This window comes from Dendrobates tinctorius, unplaced genomic scaffold, assembly GCF_039654945.1.
Source record: "Dendrobates tinctorius isolate UK_male_01 unplaced genomic scaffold, ASM3965494v1 ptg000139l, whole genome shotgun sequence".
Lineage (NCBI taxonomy): Eukaryota > Metazoa > Chordata > Amphibia > Anura > Dendrobatidae > Dendrobates > Dendrobates tinctorius.
This window is the reverse complement of record NW_027361807.1, coordinates 12,966,144-12,988,560: the sequence shown is the minus strand read 5'-3', so window position 1 is coordinate 12,988,560 and position 22,417 is coordinate 12,966,144. Positions and strand designations below refer to the sequence as shown.

General features: G+C 42.4%; 1 protein-coding gene across 1 annotated transcript in view; it reads left to right on the top strand.

Moving 5' to 3' along the window:
- Positions 1-550: 550 nt before the first annotated feature.
- SLC17A8 (solute carrier family 17 member 8) overlaps positions 551-22,417 on the top strand; it is a 76,950-nt gene continuing 55,083 nt past the window's right edge. Inside the window, exons 1-5 of the mRNA XM_073545039.1 lie at positions 551-1,366; positions 2,773-3,025; positions 3,878-3,996; positions 18,382-18,496; positions 18,592-18,679. Coding sequence (XP_073401140.1) covers positions 1,266-1,366; positions 2,773-3,025; positions 3,878-3,996; positions 18,382-18,496; positions 18,592-18,679 — 676 coding nt within the window. The 5' untranslated portion in view covers positions 551-1,265. The remainder of the gene's footprint in view (positions 1,367-2,772; positions 3,026-3,877; positions 3,997-18,381; positions 18,497-18,591; positions 18,680-22,417) is intronic.

Sequence of the window (22,417 nt, the reverse complement as noted above, 5' to 3'; positions counted from 1 at the left end):
AAATACATGACCTACGTGTTTTGAACCCGAAAGGGTTTTCAACATGTAGGCCTTGTGTTTATGGAATCTTCAATTGTTCATTGATATGACATAGCTATCTTTTAGATAATCCACAATATATGCAAATCATAAGTGCTTTTTAGTAGTGAAATTAGTGTAAAATCCACAGGAAAGCAAGATGTTTCACATGTAATTTTGTTATAATTTTTATTAGACTTTTTATTGTATAGTAGTTCAAAATTTTTGCGAAGACCCTGATGGACCTATCTGGGCTTGCACAAGATCGATCTTCCTACAGAGCGGTCATCCATAAAGAATTTATGGTTGAACCTTAAGGCTGTAATAAATATATAAATAATTGTATTTGACACAGACTATTCTTACAAATATTTTTAGCTGAAGACCATATTATGCAAGTTCCCACCATAGATTGTTTCTTCGCACTAAGAAGAGGAAGAGTTATGTGTGTGAGCCATTGTTGACTCTTCTACTGTCTATCACTTGATCAAGAGATACTGCTGCCTTAATGAGAGTTTTGGCTCATGAGAAAGAAGAAAAGGCTCAGTAATAATATATGTGAATTTCAGTCCATGACCACCTGCCTGCGTCATGGAGACGGGAGGAAACCCCTAAATGTTTAATAAAGTAGTTCTTTGTCTCCATTTTGAAAGGGATGCTATTAATAACTAAACTGGTAGGACCATATCGTTTCCGTTACTATAGCATCGACCAGTGTAGCATCTCATCCCCTATCAGGGACTCATGACAGCCTAGGAGGATCATTATCACTTCTCAGAATTCTGGAACCCTGCCTACATGAATATTAGAAGTGGATTTTTTTTCATCTATATTTTTCCCCAGCATAATGCACAGTTTTATATGATTCTTGCAGTTTTCCAAAGTCTGTTCCTTAGTTTAGTTTCCTCAAACACCACTGATCTCTCTACTCCTTATGGAAACAGGTTGAATGACTTTGCCTCTGTGCTACGCAGCTGTCAGACTCCCCTCCAGATAGAAGATCATTGATGTGAGCTTCTCTAACAACTTGGATAATTACACTTGACAAATAATAGAGTTCAGCATCTGATTTGGGTTCTGCAGAACATACCCCATTTTTAATTCTAGAAGTAGAAATCAAAATCTAGTTGACAAAGGAATTGACCCTTGCAGAGATGTGGTGTTGATTGGCAAAGATAGTTGTACATGAAACATAAAGGTGAAGATGAGTTTGCTGTAGATGTGTGAAGATTAATACATCTTATACAATGCCTTTTCAAGCACTCAGTTCATTCAAAGAGAAGATCTTTAATCCAGGGAAAGAAGAGGCAAAGAACACAATAGGTGACTCTCTGGGTCATCTTCAAAGGTAAGAGTCTCTTTTTTCACTTTTTTTTTCTTATCTAATTGTTTTCTTTCTTTTCTTTCTTTTCACTGAGCTTATGTTATTAAAAAGAAAAGTACAGATTCATCATGTATGTAACACTAAATTTGAGGTACATAACCAAAATTAACTATGCATATTTTTTTTTCCTTTAGAAGAGCTTTTTTTCTTGTTTTTTTATGGTTAGTGGTCTAAGATTTTGATTTCTTTGTACAATTTATTATTTTTTAGCTAAATTTGTATTTGTATCCTTTTTTATATTTATGTAATTCAAGATAAAATATTTTATCATAACTCTTTAAACTTAAGTTATTAAAGGACAATTTAGAAGAGCTCAACAGTTCTGGAAAACTTATAGCAAAACCTTCACGCTATTTTGTATTTCAATATCTATTTTACATTGTTTCAATCCAAAATCTGAATGCATTAAACACTTTCAACAAGTTTTATATTCATCTATATTTTATTTAAATTATTTGCAAAAACTACAGGTCTACACAAAGTATTATATTGGTATCAGATTGGTATTTATTGTAATACATTTAATGCATCTGTTAGTGACTTAGCAAAATATTATTGTTATTATTAGTATTATTATCATCATAACATTTTGCACTCAATTTTGACCAAGTTTATTTGCTATAAAAAGCAATAATCCTGAACTTTTTTTTTGTTAATGTTTTTTTCTTCTATTATTTTAGTTGTATATATGAAATGTAAAATATGTAATCCCATTTATCATTCCCGGTACAAGTCACACACTGACATATAGAACTTTTTTTAGTCTAATGTTCTAATACCTTTGATAATTATAATAATGTTAATTTTACATTTGCAATGCTTTTATATAAAGGTACCGTATATTGTTTTTTTTTTTTTTTTAAATCCTGTTATTTTATATAAGGCACACAAAATTTCAAATTCAGCTTCTCATTATATTATTCACATTAAATTATAATTGCACACACTTTTTAAACAGCTGGTCGACCTCTGGTAGGATTGTTGTCGTCAATGTATTTGTTGCAAGTTGTATTACTTATAATATAGGTCAATCTATGGGAATATCATCCCCAGTGGCAAGTGCCCAAGGCGGACCATATACACTGTCAGTCCATTGCTTCAAATAATGAGCACTGTAACACTAATCTCTTATTCTTCCTATAGAAGCCATTACTCTATCCCCATTTAGATTATACCCTTTTAAGTAATTTTCAATAATAATTGAATATTGAGAATCAATTTACTTCATTTATTTGTAATATGTAATTAGTTTTATAGTGCCAATTTTTACAAATTACTATATACTTTATCTGAATCATCACATTTTAGACTGGACTGTAAATAAACTTATAAGGAACAATACCAAAAATAACACACTTTCTTTTAATAAGGAAAATTGATGGAAGAAATGTTGAAGAGGACAACATAGAGCTGAATGAAGATGGACAGCCGATACACGTCCCCACCCACTCACTTCCCAGATTTGACTGCTACTGCTGTGGACTGCCCAAACGTTACATCATTGCCATCATGAGTGGGCTGGGATTTTGTATTTCCTTTGGAATTAGATGTAACCTTGGTGTTGCCATTGTAGAAATGGTGAATAACAGTACTGTTTATGTAAATGGAAAACCAGAGATTCAGGTGAGACTCATTGGTATCATATATATTATATAACCAATAGTTGATCTACCAAAATTGCTGACATTCAATTTGCATCAAATAAATTTAACGCTAATGTAATCAGCCAGGGAGGTGTTAAAAAATAAAAAGCCTTGACCCACTTCTCCTCGGACCTCTCCATACCAACTCTTGGTGGTCCTATGACCGGTTCTTTATATTCTGCCTTCTATCTGCCACTTTGTATCTTCCTGATGACTGAGTCTTTCATTCACTAAACCACATCATCACTTGGGGCGCCCTGCACATTATTGACATTCCTTATGCCATATGTGGTCCTGTGGGGTGCAATGCCTGTCATCGTCATTCATTTCACCCCATGTGATACCACAGAGCATAGTGAAAGGAGGACCTGGCCAGATTGAAGATAAAAAAAATCGAAGAGCCAATTAGAGTACCAGTAATGGTGAGACCAATACAAGGATAGCTGAAGAATAATGAGTGTAAGATTTTTTTTTAGCCCCTACACAGCCCTCTATAATCCAGTAAAATGTCAGCCAACAGGGTACTATGTAATTGACCTAAGAGAATCACAAAAGATTCAGATTCTGGTGAACCTAAATTTTTTTTTAAACAATTTGAGGCAAATTCAATTTGACTCGATTAGATTCAGTTATCTCAACAATTCCCCCTACAAAAAATATACATTTCTCAGAATATCCAGACATAATAATTCTAATTGAAAATGTAAAATAATTTACCATACTTACTAGGTAAATGAAAGGTATAAAGCTCTTTATGCAATCAAACTTATACAAATACTTAGTAATACCATTATCTATAATGCCATCAATATATTTTAACTCCTTTTTACAGGTAGCCCAATTTAACTGGGATCCAGAAACAGTTGGATTGATCCATGGTTCATTTTTTTGGGGATATATTGTGACGCAGATACCAGGAGGATTCATTGCAAACAAGCTTGCTGCCAATAGGTAATAATTACACTGTATGCCTGAAAAGGGAAAATATTTCTTTCTATCTGTGAAATGTGTTAAATTACAATTTAAGGTTATTATTTCAGTGAATCAGAAAAAGATCTTCTAACCATACATTTTTAAAAGGGATTGTCTGATTTCTAAAGCCAGTTTAAATGTCCTATTAGCAAATTTACTGTCAGATGTTTCTAGTGTAAGACCTTTTCTCAGCAGAGAACGACCCATGTGCCTTAAAAAATCCATCAGATATAAGATGTGTGATTCATTAACTCAGCCCATTATATGCAATATAACAGACAGTAAACACGTAGTGTAACTAGAGTTCAATGGGCCCGATGCAAAATTTGGACCTAGGTGCCCACCTCCATGTTGGTCAAATGTATGGTCTTTTGTAACATTCTAGATCCTATAAAGACATACGTGACTGTTTACCCTTCATGTAATATGATTTCCCCATTCTGGCACCTGTAATAATGTTCCCTGTCCTTGCCCCTTTTTATAATAATGTCCTCATCCTGGGCTCCTTGCTGGTATAATGTCCCGCTTTCAGGTATAATCAGGACCAGATCCAGGTTTTCGCGGGTCCTGGGCAAAAGAGTCTCAGTGGGCCCCTTTAACACATACCACAATTTATGATGCACAGATACAGCAGATAAATATAGGTTTAGTACAGTGCCAAATATTTCACTTACATTACATGAGTGATATCTATTGTAAATTCTACAATAGCTCAGAAACCATCAAATCCTTGCAGCGCACAGTGCGTTCCCTGGGGGGGGGATTCAACAGTCTGTAGTCATACAGAGTGATTGCAGACTTTTCATTTTAGACCGGACAGCATAGTCCTCCATGCAGTATTATTGGCACCACATAGTCCTCCATACAGTATTATGGGCGCCATATATTGCCCCATATAAAGCTCCATACAGTATAATGGGCCCCATATAATGCTCCATACAGAATAATGAACCCCATATATTCGATACAGTATAATGGGCACCAATTATATAGCTTCATACAGTATAATGGGCCATATATAATGCTCCATACAATATAATGGGCCCCATATATTGCTAAATATAGTATATAAGGGCCCCATATAATGCTCCATAGAGTATAATGGGCCCATACAATGCACATTCACTCCCATGACGTGTGACGTACTCTTCTTTAGCTTGCATCTGACTTCGGCTTGCCAGCCATAAATGGCGCATGACGTCACTGCCATGTGCCACTAATGATGGTCATGCTGACGTCAGCTGGGACCCTTGATTGGCCAGCAGCATGTTTTGCAGTGCAGGGAGCCGGCGGGCCTCTGTGCCGCAATACACTTCAGCTGAATTTGTCCTTGGAAGCACATCCAGCTGAAACAGCAACTCATTTTGGTGGGCCCCCTCCCATACAGTCCTGGTCGCTATCGCACTCTCTGCGACCACGATCGTTATGCCCCTGCACTTACTTACTGATTTGCCCTGGATTTTCACGGCATGGAAATTATATACTTCCTGCTGATTGGGGTTGAACGCTGTGACTTCCATAGCTATACCTTTTTGTATAGGAAAGTGTGTATGTATGTACGTGCTCTATGTATTGTGAGGTAGCGCTGTCATTTAAGTAGGGGATCACTCGCTTGGCAGCGGTTTATTAAACATCATAAACCATGACCATCAATATATAAACGGCATAGCGTCCATGACAGAGCTTCACTCTGTTAGCAATGTCCAATACGCAGGCTTTTCAGCCTCACAGTTATATCTTACCCTGTCAGGGTTCTCTCATGGCTGCTTTTCCATACTGCAGACATTCATTCCCTCCAGGGAACTCTCAGGCACTTGCAGCCATTACTCACAGCGTCCACACGTGCTGTCAGGCAGGAAGCCCCATCTCAGCGGGACCTTCCACACTGGACCAACCGGGTCCAAGCATTCACTCCATGTGACCTACCCTGGCCACATTATATGGTCAATAGCCACGCCCACCGGGTCACATGACTATGACCTCATCACAGGTATTTCACACACATATATACACTTTACAACAGCGTTGTTAAACACACCCCCTGGGTGGGTTTGTAGGTAACTAGTCCCTGACACATTGAACCAGCACCTCAGCAGTATCATTGCTGATTAACACACACACAAATCTCCATCTCAAGGCCACCCACCTTGAGACACATAACGGTCATTTAGTATCTTGCCATTCATCCACTCTCCTGGGACATCCATACAGCGCCCCCTAGTGGACACAGTGGTCACTACACCACAGTATGCATAAGTCTGTATGTGTTCTGTGTATACATATATGGGTATGTGCTCTGTATATACATTTTTGTATAGGAAAGTGTGTATGTTTGTATGTTCTCTGTGTATATATTTGTGTATGTGCTCTGTGTATTCATGTGTGTTCTCTGTATGTATACGTATGTGCTCTGTATATATTCATGTGTGTGTTTTGTGTATACATACAGTATGTGTGCTCTATGAATATAAATGTTATAAATGTGTGTGTGTGTGTGCCCTGTGTATACATATGTGTATGCTCTGTATTTGTGTGTGTGTTCTATGTATACACGTGTGTCGGTGCTCTGTATATATGTGTGTATTGTACAGTATGTGCTCTGTAAATGTTGTAAATGTGTATGTGCTCTGTCTATACATATTTGTGTGTACCGTGGGGGAAATAATTATTTGATCCTTACTGATTTTGTAAGTTTGCCCACTGACAAAGACATGAACAGTCTATAATTTTAAGGGCAGGTTAATTTTAACATTGAGAGATAGAATATCAAAAATAAAAAAGAAAATCACAATGTATAAATTATATAAATTTATTTACATTTTGCAGTGGGAAATAAGTATGATTCCCTACCAACCATTAAGAGTTCTGGCTCCAACAGACCAGATAGATGCTCCTAATCAACTCGTTAACTGCATTAAAGACAGCTGTCTTACATAGTCACCTTTATAAAAGACTCCTGTTCTCAGACTCAATTAATCAGTCAGACGCTATCCTCTACAACATGGGCAAGACCAAAGAGCTTTATAAGGATGTCAGGGACAAGATCATAGACCTGCACAAAACTGGAATGGGCTACAAAACAATAAGTAAGACGCTGGGTGAGAAGGAGATAACTGTTGGTGCAATAGTAAGAAAATGGAAGAAATACAAAATGACTGTCAATTGACATCAATCTGGGGCACCATGCAAAATCTCACCTCGTGGGTTATCCTTGATCATTATAAAGGTGAGAGATCAGCCTAAAACTACAGGGGGTGAACTTGTTAATGATTTCAAGGCAGCTGGGACGAAAGTCCCCAAAAAAACCATTGGTAACACATTACGCCATAAAGGTTTAAATTCCTGCAGTGCTCGCAAGGTCCCTCTGTTCAAGAAGGCCCATGTGCAGGTCTGTCTGAAGTTTGTCAATGAACATCTGGATGAGTCAGTGAGTGATTGGGAGAAGGTGCTGTGATCAGATGAGACAAAAATTGAGGTCTTTGGCATTAACTCAACTCCGTGTTTGGAGGAAGAGAATGTCACGTGTACCTGTCCTGTGTGACATGACCCGCAGGTCGGTAACTGAAACAACAAGACAAAAGGGGAACATCGGGGAAACAGTTACAACGGTGGGCCCTGCAATAGGGAACAGGGACGTGGAAACCTCCTGCACTCCCCTGAGGCAGTGTCCCTGAACACTCCTAATGTTCCCTATACAGGCTCTTCATCTGTCGCCGACCAGGATACCTGAATCCCTCACTAGCCCTGCACCTATCCCTTACTAGGGAACTGGATATTGCGGACACTGGTCCCACTGCTGCACTAATACACACGAAGGAAAATACACCAAAAGGGGGAAAACAACAAAACACTTATCTTTCTCTGCTGCAGTCACTGAGCAGCAGAGTTCATCCCTGGATTAGCTTTCAGCAGTGGCTCGACACCTAAGAGCCAGCTGCTACCTTCACCATCTTCAGCAGTGGCTCGACACCTAAGAGCCAGCTGCTACCTTCACCATCTTTCTCTGCTGCAAACACCGGGCAGTAGAGTTCAGCACCAGATCAGCTTTCAGCAGTGGCTAAACACCTCAGAGCCAGCTGCTCACTTCACTGTGGTTGGAATACACAAATGACCCGCTATCACCAACACCAGCTGATACACCAGGTGACCTTATATAGCAAAGGAGGAGTGGTCACCATCAGCTGAAAAACCAAAGACATGTAATGACCCCAGTGACCACCGGGGGCAAAAGGTAAAGCAAAGAAAACTATCAGATATGTAATAACACTTGTGGCCACCAGGGGCAAAAACCCATATTAAGGCCCCAGAGGCCTGAAAGGAAAAGAAAGGTTTAAATGAGGGAATCCAGAATCTGACACAGATCCAAGAATTGGACTGTGACAGAGAAATGCTACCTATGGCCCAAAAAAACACCGTCCCCACTGTCAAGCATGGAGGTGGAAACATGTTTTCGGGGTGTTTTTCTGCTAAGGGCTCAGGACTACTTCATCGCATCAATGGATGGAGCCATGTACCATAAAATCCTAAGTGACAACCTCCTTCCCTCCATCAAGACATTAAAAATGGGTTGTGGCTGGGTCTTCCAGCAATCAATGACCCAAAACATACAGCCATGGCAACAAAGGAGTGGCTCAAAAAGAAGCACATTAAGGTCATGGAGTGGTCTAGCCAGTCTACAGACCTTAATCCCATAGAAAACTTATGGAGGGAGTTGAAGCTTCGAGCTGCCAAGCGACAGTCTCAAAATCTTAATGATTTAGAGATGATCTGCAAAGAGGAGTGAACCAAAATTCCTCCTGACATATGCGCAAACCTCATCATCAACTACAAAAAACCGCCGGACTGTTGTGCTTGCCTACAAGGGTTTTGCCGCCAAGTATTAAGTCTTGTTTGCCAGAGGGATCAAATGCTTATTTCTCACTGCAAAATGCAAATAAATTTATATAATTTATACTATTTGATTTTTTTTTATTTTATTTTTTATATTCTGTCTCTCAATGATAAAATTAACCTACCCTTAAAATTATAGACTGTTCATGTCTTTGTCAGTGGGCAAACTTACAAAATCAAGAAGGGAACAAATAATTCTTTCCTCCACTGTATGTTCTGTGTGTGTATGTTTGTGCGTATGTGCTCTGTACATACATGTGTGTTCTCTGCGTGTAGATGTGTGTGCGTGTTTATGTGCTCTGTGTATACATATGTGTATACTGTATATGTGTGCATACATATATGTGAGCGTGTGCTTGGGTATGTGTTCTTTGTATAGACTTGCATTTGGGGCCTGACTAGTAGCTTTTGCCCATGGTCACACTTAGGCCGGGCTCACACTTGCGAGAAACTTGCACGAGTCTCGCGTCTCAATACCCGGCACTGCCGCCGGCACTCAGGACCGGCGTGTGCGGCTGCATATATTTCTATGCAGCTGAGCACTCCGGTCCGAGTGCCGGCGGCAGTGACGGATATTGAGACGCGAGACTCGTGTGAGTTTCTCGCAAGTGTGACCTCGGCCTTAGTCTAAAACTGGCACTGTCTTACAAAATTATCTGTAGCGCTGCTTCCTGCTCGTCTTGTTTTTTTCTCGTGTTTTGTATATACATATATTTGTTAATTTTTGCACAATTAAAACTTGTTTTGTGTCCTTGCACGAGAGCCATCTTTTTTTTCTGATGTAGATATATGGGAGCCTGTTTTTTTTTTAAAAAAATAAAATATATAGCTTTTTGTTGCCATTATAAGGTACATGTTATTTACCCTAAATGGTGAGAAGAAGAAAAAAAAAGCAAATATACTATTTTCCAATGAAAACGAGCAATTAAACATAGTATCCAAAGCCTTGTGGGCTTTTGAGCTACTGCACCAGATCTGCAAATTGTGACTAAGGTACCGAGAATCAATTTACAATTTTGATCATTGTTCAGTACGTTTTGCTCAGTAACAGTGTTACTATACAATGGAGATATCTGGTCTATATATTTGGGCTGGCAGTATATAATGGCATTATTTGTGTACATTATATTGTGCCATTATTTGTATAGTAGTTAGTGTAATAGTGAATTTTTAAGTCTAATACCTCAAAGTACTTATTTTTGTGATGTATACACAGTTAGGTTTCACTCAGATGTCAGTTTTTTTGACTTGCGAGGTTTCATCAGTGATATTCTTCTGAGTTTTTTTTATCTGATTTACATTAGTGTTTGGTCAGAGTTTTGTCAGTTTTTTTCGTTGATAAGAAAAAAAATGTTTCTCCATCTTCTTCTACAGGTGCTTCTCACTAAATTAGAATGTCATCAAATAGTTAATTTAGTTCAATTCTTCAATACAAAAAGTGAAACTCCTATATAGAGTCATTACAAACAGAGTGATCTATTTCAAGTGTTTATTTCTGGTAATGTTGAGGATTATGGCTTACGGCCAATGAAAGCCCTAAAGTCATTATCTGAATAAATTATAATAATTGACAAAAAACACATACAAAGGCTTCGTAAGCGTTTAAAAAGGTCCCTTAGTCTGTTTCAGTAGGCTCCACAATCATGGGGAAGACTGCTGAATTGACAGATGTCAAGAAGGTAGTCACTGGCACGCCACAAGGAGGGTAAGCCACAAAAGGTTATTGCTATGGAAGCTGGCTGTTCAGAGTGCTGTATCCAAGCATATTAATGGAAAGTTGAGTGGAAGGAAAAATTGTGGTAGAAAAAGGCTCTTTTGTATTGAAGAACTGAAATAAATTAACTTTTTGATGATTTTCTAATTTTGTGAGAAGCACCTGTATTTATCAGTGATAAATTGACAGCACATGTATGGCATCCGATTGCTGTCAGATGTTTTCACTGACCTGTAGATTTGTGTTGCCAATTTTGATCCAGCACTTGGATCTATAGTCTACATGTTGTTACGCCCACAGGGCGTGAGGATGTATAGTGGACTTGTAAGAAGATAAGCCGAGACAGAGTCAGCGGTTTCCGGTGCCCTTTAGGGCCAGAACTATCCGGACTGTCACCACTGTTGCAGGGGGAGGTTTCTTCTTGGAGGGAAGGACCTTCATGCTGGACAGCAGGGGGCACAGGGAATATAAGGAGGACTGAGCGGGGGAACGGGTCAGACATGGTGGGAAAGCGACTGGAGATGGTTGACTCCCGCTCCACGTAACAAGCTGGAAAATCGGTGGGAGAGTAGGCCATACAGAGTGAAGAGTCGGGTTGGTACGGAAGGGCCCGTATACGAGATCTATCCAGAAGGGGAAGAGAATCCATCCAGCAGAGTCGTCCACAGGAGTATGCTCTGGCCATGCCTTTCCGAGGATCCCATGCAAAGAGAAGAAACCCCTGAGGTTCCCGAAGAGGTGCCTCCCATGGCCGTGGAGGAAGAAGAGGAAGAAAGTTTTGAACAGCCATCTGAAAATTCGTCAGTAGATCAAGGCCTTAAGACCCCAGAAGAAAACGTTACAACAGGTGCAGACTCAGCTTTGCCTACGTTAGAGGACTCCACTATTCCTTCCAATCTACATTGCTCCTAACGCACAATGGCTGGACAACCTCCCAAGCATTACAATCAGGATCAGTTTATTTGTCGGCAAACCGCTAGGACAAGCAAAAAAACTCTCTAGCAATGCTAAGGATGCCTCGCCCGTGGAATGGCGAGTGAAAAGAGAGGGGGGTGTAAGAAGATGAGCCGAGACAGAGTCAGCGGTTTCTGATGCCCTTTAGGGCCGGAACTATCAGGACTGTCACCACTGTTGCCGGGGGAGGTTTCTTCTGGGAGGGAAGGACCTTCGCGCTGGACAGCAGGGGGCACAGAGAATATAAGAAGGACTGAGCACGGGAACGGGTCAGACTTGCGGGAAAGTGACAGAAGAAGGTTGACCCCCTCTCTACTACTCTGACTGACAACTCCACGCCACTCAGAGTGCTAAACTTAAGATTGACTTTCATGCTATTAAGTTATCTTCTAACCCTGTTCTTTTTGACAGCCCTGTCCTGTCTGTGGTAACAGATAAGCTGACTTGCTTCATTCCTAGAGACAACTCCAGAGGACCGCCCGCTGCTGCATTCTGAGAGCGTGCCCACTGCTCGTGTTTGGCGCCATCACTGAGGAATCTACACAAAGGACTGTTTCTACATTCCAGCGCACTCAAACCAAACAGAACCGGATTCATCAGCACCGTCGGAAGACAGTGCTTCTCGTTCCTCCGTAATAGAGCCAGAGGCTATGTCCACGATTTGCGATGCCGTAGGGAGATTTTCCAGCATTTCCCCTGAAAGAACTGCAAGCGATAAGTTACCTTGCTTTTTGCGTATATTTCTATCGTGCATTGTGTTTGTGCTCAATTTCCCCTGCAAGAACTGCAAGCGATAAGTTACCTTGTTTTTTGCGTATATTTCTATCGTGCATTGTGTTTGTGCTTAATTTCCCTAGTTGCTGTTATTAGTCTTGCCTCCCTGCGTGGAGTATTCCTTGTTTAACTTCCTGTACATTAAATTCTGTTAACCTCTTCTCTGTCTCCGACTCTCCACTGCATCCAATGAACTTCTTCCCTTTACATACTCACTAGACCACTGATGATGCAGTGGTAGCTGTATACACAATAATCAAGAGATAGAGAATGAGCTTCCAAAAACCAAAAATATTTATTTAAAGGAAGCAAAAAAGTGGTTTGGTACCGTGTTAGCCAGTAGAAAAAAAATATCTAAAGTGCTCTCAGTGAGAGGAACAAAATAGGAATCTTGTGGGTGTGATACCTTTTATCTCACAGAACTTTCACACCACCTATCTAATCTTACCTAATTAAGGATTCTCTCTTCAAGCTCAGAGTTTGTTTATTGAAATGTCCATGTATCACACCAAGCCTGTGCGTTATACTGTATATAAATAAGGTTTCTTCAAATATTTTGTTATATCAGCCTGATGAAGGGCCATAAGCAGTCCCGAAAGCTTGCTTTGCAACATCATTCACTATAGTTTGTTAGCCATTAAAAGGTATCACGCCCACAAGATTGCTATTTTGTTCCTCTCACTGAGTGCACTTTATTTATATTTTAAAGGAAGTTTAACAAAAGGGAGAAATGCCTGAGGGGAGAACCCTCTGGACCATGACACTGAACCACGTAGTGGAGCACCAGGCAAGGTATACTTCTATACAGGGATTCCCCCGTTGCAACACCAGGTGGCCTAAATGCCGCGATACCCAGACCAGAGGGATGACCCGTACAGACCCTATAAGCAAGACGGTGGAATACTGGCTCCGTCGGTGGAGAGAATCCCGGAAGCTCTGTGTAATCTCAGAAAGGCTGGCAGCGATATATGGATGGTTCCGTGAGGAGAGGCTTGGTGAGACTGAAGTGGAAACCGGAGTGTCCAGAAGGATCCAGGATAGGGAACTTCCAGCAGAGGATTCTGAGGAGACAAAGGAATTAGTATCATGCAAGCAACAGACTTCAGTTTGCAGAGCACAGCAGAGTGTGGCCTGAGCAGGAGGCCACAATCCTAAAGAATGAACACGTTGCCCAGGCACCTCCCTTAAGGGCATGTCACACTAAGAGATATCACTAGCAATATCGCTATAACTAGTGACGATATAGCGATATTGCTAGCGATATCGCTATGTGTGATACTTACCTACAACCGGCTCCCCCGCTGGTTATCGCTGATCCCGTGAGAACGTTCAGGACTGTTTCTCGTCAGCCACTTCCTGCTGTGAGGACGAGCGACGCGTGGAGCCTGGCGGGAGGACGCAGGATCGCCTGGTGTGACAGGTAAGTAGCGATCCCCGTCCCCAGAGATGTTGCTGGTGAGATCTGCCTATGTGGCAGCTCACTAGCGACCACTTAGCGATGTACCAGCGATCCTGACCGCGACATATCGCTGGTCGGGATCGCTGGTACATCGCTAAGTGTGACAGTACCTTTAGGGGAAGAATGCCTTTTATGCACAGAGCATGACAGCTCAGACAGCCCTAATAGAGAACAGGTGCCCTGCTGCTTTAAGTATGTGCAGTAAGCAGGGCATGCCTCCTAAGAGCATTTCCAGAAGACCTGCAAAGGGGAAACAGGTCCCTAGCAGAGAAAGGAGCCGCTGATCATCTGGAGCCACGGACAGGGTGAACAGTACCAGTGGAGCTGCGTGACAGGTGTGGTCTCCCTGCACAGCGGAGATCGGGCCTGCGGCTGAGGGCATGACACATAGGTTTGCTATTTTGCATGGACGACTTCATCTGAGCAAAAAAATCTGACATGTGAATAGCCCCATAGACTATCATAGGTTTGAGTGCTTTCCATAAAAAGAATGGATAGCACTTGTACATGGAAAAAAGACTTGTAAATGAGGCCTAAGGGGTCATGCAGAGGTCTGTGCAAATCGGTCCAAGCACGGACTGCTAATGCATGGACTGGCCGCGGTTTTCCTAAACCAAGCGTGACAGCCTCATAGAAATATATGAATCTGTCACTCAGTGTCGGACTGCGGTGCACAGGGCACACCAGTATCATCAACTCCAAGGCTCCACTTTTCAGCTACATGCAAATATGACTTTATCTTCATTCACAAATTTCAAAAGCAATAAATTGGGTTCAGGGGCATAACTACCACGGTCGCAGCAGTCTCCAGTGTGACCGGGTGCTGGGGGAGTCAGGGGCCTGGCAGGTATATCTCCCAACTGTCCTGATTCTCGCGGGACAGTCCCGTTTTTGACCCCTCCACCCGAGTCCTGCACTGCACTGAGCCGCCACGCCCCACCATGCACCCCATCCTCGCCCTCCCGCTGAGACCCACCTCACAGCCTGCAATGATGTCGCTAGGCTGTTTTCTCTAATGTGCGCACAGGACCTGTGATGAGGTCCCAGCAGGGGAGGAGTAGGGGATCACATGATCAGGGGCCTCAGTGTCTGCAGGACTCTGCTGTGCTGGTTGTCATAGTGCTGGATGAGGTAAAGTTTATGTGCGGGGTCAGGAGGGGTTTACAGTGTGGATGTAGCAGAGCTGTGTGTACAATTTTGGATGGAGCGGAGCCGTGTGTGTAGGAGGTGTACGGAGCAGAGCTGTGTGTACGAGGTGTACGGAGAAGAGTCGTGTGTACTAGGTGTACGGAGCAGAGCTGTGTGTGTACAAGGTGTACGGAGCAGAGCCGTGTGTGTACAAGGTGTACAGAGCGGAGCCATGTGTGTACGAGGTGTACGGAGCGGAGCCGTGTGTGTACGAGGTGTACGGAGTGGAGCCGTGTGTACGAGGTGTACGGAGCAGAGATATGCTTGTATTTTGGCATGGGGGCCCCATTTGAAAGTTCGCACCGGGGCCCATAACTTTGTAGTTACGCCACTGATTGGGTTGACCAGAGGAGTCTCCTGTTCTCCTGCGGGCAAGTCCGAGCCTGCTGTCACTCGAGGGTCAGGAGAGCTGTGCTTTATTACCTTGTATTGTTCAGATCAGAAACATTTTGAGAAATTTGCAATAAATTGACACAAATGCTTCTCAGTGTAGTCAGGATCCTACTTTTTTGTGTAGTGTGTTCTCCTCAGTGATGCAATCAGTTGGAATAATAAGCCCCTATTTTCTAACTGAAATAGACCACTAAACATGGATGGATGGGTGCTGACCACAATAAACATCAGTTGCTGTAGCCATTTACCTTATCAATTTTGTTGGTTCCACCCTTTAGTTTTATAAATATTATGTAATTAATTCATATTACTATTTTTAATGACCACCTTTTAACCTTCTTATTTATCTGTCCTATGTTTGGGATGGAGCGTAGGGAAGACCTTATTCTTAGTTTGTAAGTAATTCTATTGAAGAATCCACTGCCAGTCTAATCAAATCTGTCATGGCTGATAACAGAGCAATGTGCTGTACACATGATAATATCTTACAGCCAAATGCTACTTAATTATTAATAAACTACTGTTTTTTCTTACATGAATGATGAAGGTGTCTTGTGATCTGAGGTACACGTACCAATGATAGACATGATTGGTGAAGTATTCACTTTGTAGTCAGAAATGTGAGCATTAGAAAGAAAATTAAATGGCTCACAATTAAATTGACATGTAATGTCATATTGCACCATATAGTATGCAGTTTATGGCCTACACTGTGCCAAAGAGGGTTGTAAAAGATGACAAGTGAGTGACAAATATGGGTCACAGTTTGAACTTTCATTACTTTTTGAAAATTTTTTATAGTAAAGAAAAAGTGGGTAAGTTCCTCAAAGAGACGGAGTCCTTATCAAATTTATTAAAGAGGGTTAAAAGATATCCTTTATCTGTGAGATAACTTCCCAATCCCTGGAGGTCTGATCACTGAGACCCCCTTGAATCATAAAACCCGAGGCCCTGAAGAGCCCTGTGTGACTGGAACTGTGGTCACTTCTTTTATTCTCATGGGACTGCTGAAGACTAATTGAGCGATGCACTCTAATAACTCTGGTGGTCTCATTAAGAATGAATAGAGCAGCAGTGCACATGATGGACCGCCACACCATTCAACTAGGGCTCAGTTGGTGCTGGTCTCAGTGGTTGGACCCCAATGGATAGGGGATAACTTTCAAACTTTAGAATACCCCTTTAAGAAAGCCTGAAAATGGCACAAATATTGGCACAGATCTCTGCCTTCTCATACTAGTTCCTACTAGTTTGTTAGAAAAGATGTTGCACTTGAATTCTTGGTCTCCAGTGTTGGCCTGGATTAAGTTACCATTGTAAACCACAGATTAGCGTTCGGTGACATGGTGACTGACTGTGTTTCACATATCCTGGAGTATTGAAACTACAATGTCTATTGGCTACATGGATGCTGTGAGACAGAGATGATACTATATCAATTCTTTTCATTCCTGAACCATTATTAAACCCGAACTTTGGTGCTGTAAAATGGCCATAGTAAGGACTAGGGGGCAGCAAAACTCTCTCTCTCTTTCTCTCTCTCTCACACACACACTCACACTTCTGGGAGAAGTCCATGTTCGACATTTAGCACCAGGCACAAGGTGTCCAGTATGAACCCCAAATTTTACAGTTCTGGTTCACTCATCTCTACTGACAAATCAAGTGCTGCGCCGGGGACGCCGGAAAGTAAGAGATTCGTGGGTCTCTCTTCTAACCGCCAGGTACCACTGACCTGGGTGCTGTAATGGAGTCCCACGAATCTGACTTCTCATTTCTACTTTTCAGTTATTTTATCTCATTTCCTCCATTTATACATAGATTCTTTCAAATTTCTGGTGACTTCCCTTAAAAACAGGCAGTGGATTATCTCCAGTCTGTTGTCTGACGTGCCTAACATAACCTGCATGCTAGTATCTGTCAAAATGCTGTTAGTTTTACACATGAATAGAGATGAATACTATGATCTTTATAACCATAAAAGATAAGTCAGCTGTGTCCAAATCTACGTTACGAGTCTCTGTAGCAGATCTGGCCAGAATACTGCACTTTTTTGTCTAGTAAAATGGCTGACACTATTATGAAAACCCAAAAGACCCTATTATGGTATCAAGATCCTGTCAGCGCCGGCGGACCTCTGCGGCTGAACAGGATTATTCACCCAGACTATGGGGGGACCCGGGGTCCGATACTGCAGTGAAAATTCTGACACCAGGACCTGCGACACTGAAAGTAGTTAAGCAGTACCAGGACCTACGATCATGTGACTATACGGGGCGTGGCTTAGCGTCTTGCTGCAGGAGAGGGCTATAGGGCTCTATAACAGGAATCCTGGAGTAAAGGCTAGGGAAACTCTGATCAGCCAAACGGGGGTCAGAGATGGTGGCGCGGTACCAGGGGGACAAGCAGAGAATAGTCAAAACGTAAGCAATGATTCATACACAGAGATAGCAACGCAGTACAAGGGAGGCAGTCAGAGATTAGTCAGGTCCAATGCAAAAGAGTCATACACGGGAATAGCAGAGCAGTACAAAAGGAACAGGCAGAACTCGTAACAGGGACAGAACCGGATCAAAACCAAGCAAGCATAAAGTATCACAGTCACAAAGCACACCAGGGTCACACACTCGGCCAAGGATCTGAGTATAAGCGACAAGGAGTGAGCCCACAATGAGGCTATAAAAAGCCTCCCAGAGTCTCAGAGTGAGGCTGTCCAGATTAACCTCTGAACTACCTGATCACACAAACACAGCAGATCATGACATATGGTCAATGTGATCCATTGGGTGTCGCGGGTGGCCATCATGTGATGGATCCAGCACTGCTTCTAACTTCATTGTTAGGCAGAACAAATGTGGATGAAGCCTAATAATAAGTGATTATAAATTTATATAAAATTACTCAGTATTTTATGAACAATACAAAAGTTATATCACTTTTAAATAAAAAAAACCCCTTCAATCGCTTTAAGATTTTTTTTTTTATCTTGTAGGGTATTTGGTGCTGCTATTTTTTTAACCTCCATCTTCAATATGTTGATACCATCTGCAGCAAAAGTTCATTTTGGATGTGTTATTTGTGTCCGTGTTTTACAAGGCCTTGTTGAGGTAGGTGGATATGATGTAATTATAGTCAGATATATAGCTTTGTGATTAATTTTAAATATTAAAATACATATTGAGTATATTATATATATTTTTAGGGTGTGACATATCCAGCATGCCATGGGATGTGGAGTAAATGGGCACCACCTTTGGAGAGAAGCAGACTAGCAACTACTTCGTTTTGTGGTAATACGGCCTTTCTTTTAGACAATTTGCCTTTCGTTAACCCCCTTCCCCTCCCACTCATAAACATGTACAGTGTATTTGCAATTGCTGAGCTTGTATGTTTATTTCTATGGGGAGACGGTAAATTCACATGGGGAAAATAGGATTGGGCATGTTGAAATTCAGTGAAGGGGGCAGTATGCACATTTTTTTTCTTTGTAAAGTTAAATGAAAAAAAACAAAACATAAAAGCACAAAAAAACACATAAAAACACACATTCTATAACAGCCCAGGTGAAAGTACATACAGCATAAAAAAACAAATAAACAAAAATGCCATTGCAGCTTTTTTGGTGCATTTTCAGCTAAAGTCAGAAGTGGATCTAACAAGAAGTATATGTCCTTTATGTATATTCCACTATGTTTTATTACTTACTTAACATCTGTGAACATCAATTCTTGTAATTGGTAATTTTACGTTTTTTCCTTTTCGTTTTTTCCTCCCCCCTCTTCCTAGAGGGCTTGTTTTTTGCAGGACAAGCTGTAATTTTCAACCACACCATTTATTTTATCATGTAGTATACTGGAAAATGGGAAAAAAATCCAAATGTGTTGAAATTGCAAAAACAGTGCAATTCCACAATCCCAAGTCTTTTTTTTTTTATTTACCATGTTCACTGTACAGTAAAACTGACATGCCATATGATTCTCCAGGTCAGTACAATTATACGAAAAGCAAACATTTACAGATTTTTTTTAATTAGGTGATGAAACAAAATTTGGAAATTTGTAATAAAAAATTAGTTTTTGTTGCTATTTTCCGAGACCCGTAGGGTTTTCATTTTTCAGGATCTGGGGCTGTGTGATGACTTATTTTTATGCCCCGAGCAGATACTTTTATTGATACCATTTGATGCCATTTGGGGGTAAATATGGTGTTTTGATCATCTCTTATTGTATTTTATTGCACTGTTGCCAAAAAAACTTAATTCTGGCGTTTAGATTTTTTTCTTTCTCGTGACACCGTTTACCGATTGGATTAACTTGTTTTATATTTTGATAGATTGGACATTTTCCCTTCACCCATGACAGCACCACCTGAGAGAGGGATCCGCCCCGCCAGGACAGGAACCTACTGAGATATAAGGGGCGGCACCTCTCCCCCGCTTCAGTTGGGGGTCCTGTCCTGGAAGGAGCTCCACTATCAGCGGTGCCTGTCATGGGCAAAAGGTAAAAAAAGAAGAAAAAAAAAGGAAAAAAGACCCAGCCCCGTCCCGGCGCGGGAAGAACAGGTATCTTACCTGTAGCGCCGGCCGTCAGGTGCTGGAGGAACAGTCCCCAGGGCCCTCCGGGGTTCCGGGTTCGTGTGGGCGCTGGTCAGATCCCCGGTGGCTGCGGGAATCCCCCACCACGCCGCCCTCCCCTCTCACGCGCCCGCAGCTCGATAGCCGAAGCATCTGACAAGGGAGAGACGTGAGCGCTTTCCAGCCACTGACGTCAGCGGCGCAGAGGATTGTGAGTGCGCCGGCTGACGTCAGATCCAGGCGACGGTGTCATGGCGCCTGGTGCGAGGCCGGCAGGCTTTTCCAGAAGGCAGTCGACCGGCGATCGCAGGGGGGAGGGGAGGCCACTCACAGGACGGAGGCTTATTTAAACGAGGCTGCGACGGGGCAGACGGTGCAGCGATGGAGTCAGAGCAGGAGAGGTCCTTATCTCTGCCGCCCTCACAGCCCTCCGGCCACAAACATGGAAGCCGCTCAAGCTGCAGCCGCCCCAGCCGCAGGTCGGGAGAATCCACGAGATCCAGACAGCACAGGTCACGTGCTCCAACGCAGCCTCCGAGTCCGGTGCCCTTGATTGCGGGTGGTGAGTGATCTTCGTGAATGCTAGCATTTGTATTAATAGGTGTTCCCTGACTATGTTTAACCCCATAGGAAAGGCCCAAAAAAGCAGGAAGCAAGAAAAATAATAGGGACTGCGCCATATGTAAAGCGGCCCTAACAAGGGACTGGCAGAAAGACCTCTGTGCCAGTTGTATTCAGCGAACTATGGCGGAGGAAGCGCCTAGTTTCGCGGCTAATCTGATATTAGCCCTTAGGTCAGAGATGGAGGGTTCAATTAAGACCCTATTGAAAAAAAGGAGGAAAGGTAGAAAGGATACCCCTAGTTCTCCCTCAAATTTCTCTTCGACCTTGTCTCAATCAGAACAGGCATCCTCATCAGACTCCTCAGACAGTGACACAGGGGGTAAGCCATGTTTTCCGGTGGAAGACACAGATGCCCTTCTAAAGGCCATTAGAGCAACAATGGGCCTGCAGGAAGAGAAAACGACAAAACCCTAGAAGATGTTATGTTTGGGTGGCTCCAGGAGAGGAAAAAGCGTACCTTTCCCGTGAATGAGAAGATTCAGGCGCTTATTGAGAAAGAGTGGAGGAAACCCGAAAAATCAGGGGTTCTTCCCTCCACCTCTAAGAGGCGATACCCTTTTGAACACAAGGACGCGGAGATATGGGACAAAGTCCCAAAAATAGACGCAGCAGTATCCAGGTCCTCTAAAAAAAATCGGCCCTGCCCCTGGAAGATTCAGGGGTTCTTAGAGACCCGCTAGATAAGAAAGCAGACTCATATCTGAGGTATGCATGGAAAGCAACTGCGGGAGGATTAAAGGCAGCGATAGCGGGCACCTGCACAGCACGCTCCCTCATGATCTGGCTGCAGCAGTTGGAAGAAAAACTAGCATCAAGGGTCCCAAGAGAGAAGATATTGGCGGATATGTATCTCTTGCATGGGGCAGCAGCTTTTTTAGCGGACACCTCGGCGGATTCTATGAGGTTAAGGGCCAGAGCAGCAAGTTTATCAAATGCTGCTAGACGAGCACTTTGGCTTAAAGGCTGTCCGGGTGACCTGCAATCTAAGGCGAAACTGTGCTCTCTCCCCTGTGATGGGAGATTCTTATTCGGGAAGAACTTAGACGACATCCTGGAAAAAGCGAGCGATAGGAAAAAAGGTTTTCCCAGGTTCCCAACAGAGCAGAGAAGACAGCCCTTTCGGAGAGGTGGAAGATTCAATAGGGGGCGTCCTCTGGCCGATAGAAGGAGATGGGAGGACAAAAAGAAAAAAGAGTCAGGCTTCGTGTTTGGTGGAGGTTCCTCCACCTCAAAAAAATCACCACAATGACGCCAGTATTCCAGTAGGGGGGAGATTGGCACTCTTTTCCCAGGCCTGGGAAAAGATCTCCTCCAATACCTGGATCCTAAGCATCTTAAAAGAAGGCCTGAAAATCCTGTTTGTTCGCCAACCGAAACCCGTGTTCGTAGTTACCCCTATCAGAAGAGCGGCTGAAGAACAGTTGGCCCTGGAAACAGAGATCCTGAACCTAATAGACAAAAAGGTCCTTTACGAAGTCCCGGACACACAGAAGGGAAGCAGATTCTATTCACCACTTTTTTTGATCAAGAAACCGGACCAGTCGTTCAGGACAATTATAAACCTCAGAGGACTCAATCGGTGGGTAGGGAATCAGACCTTCAAGATGGAGTCAGTGACTACGGCCATAAAGCTACTACATCAAGATTGTTTTATGGTGGTAGACGATCTGAAGGATGCATAATATCATATCCCTATCCATCCAGGTCATCAAAAATTCTTGAGGGTAGCGCTTTATATCCAAGGCGTACTAAAACATTTCCAGTTCACAGCTCTTCTGTTTAGTATATCCATAGCCCCGAGAGTGTTCACCAAGGTTATAGCGGAGGTAAC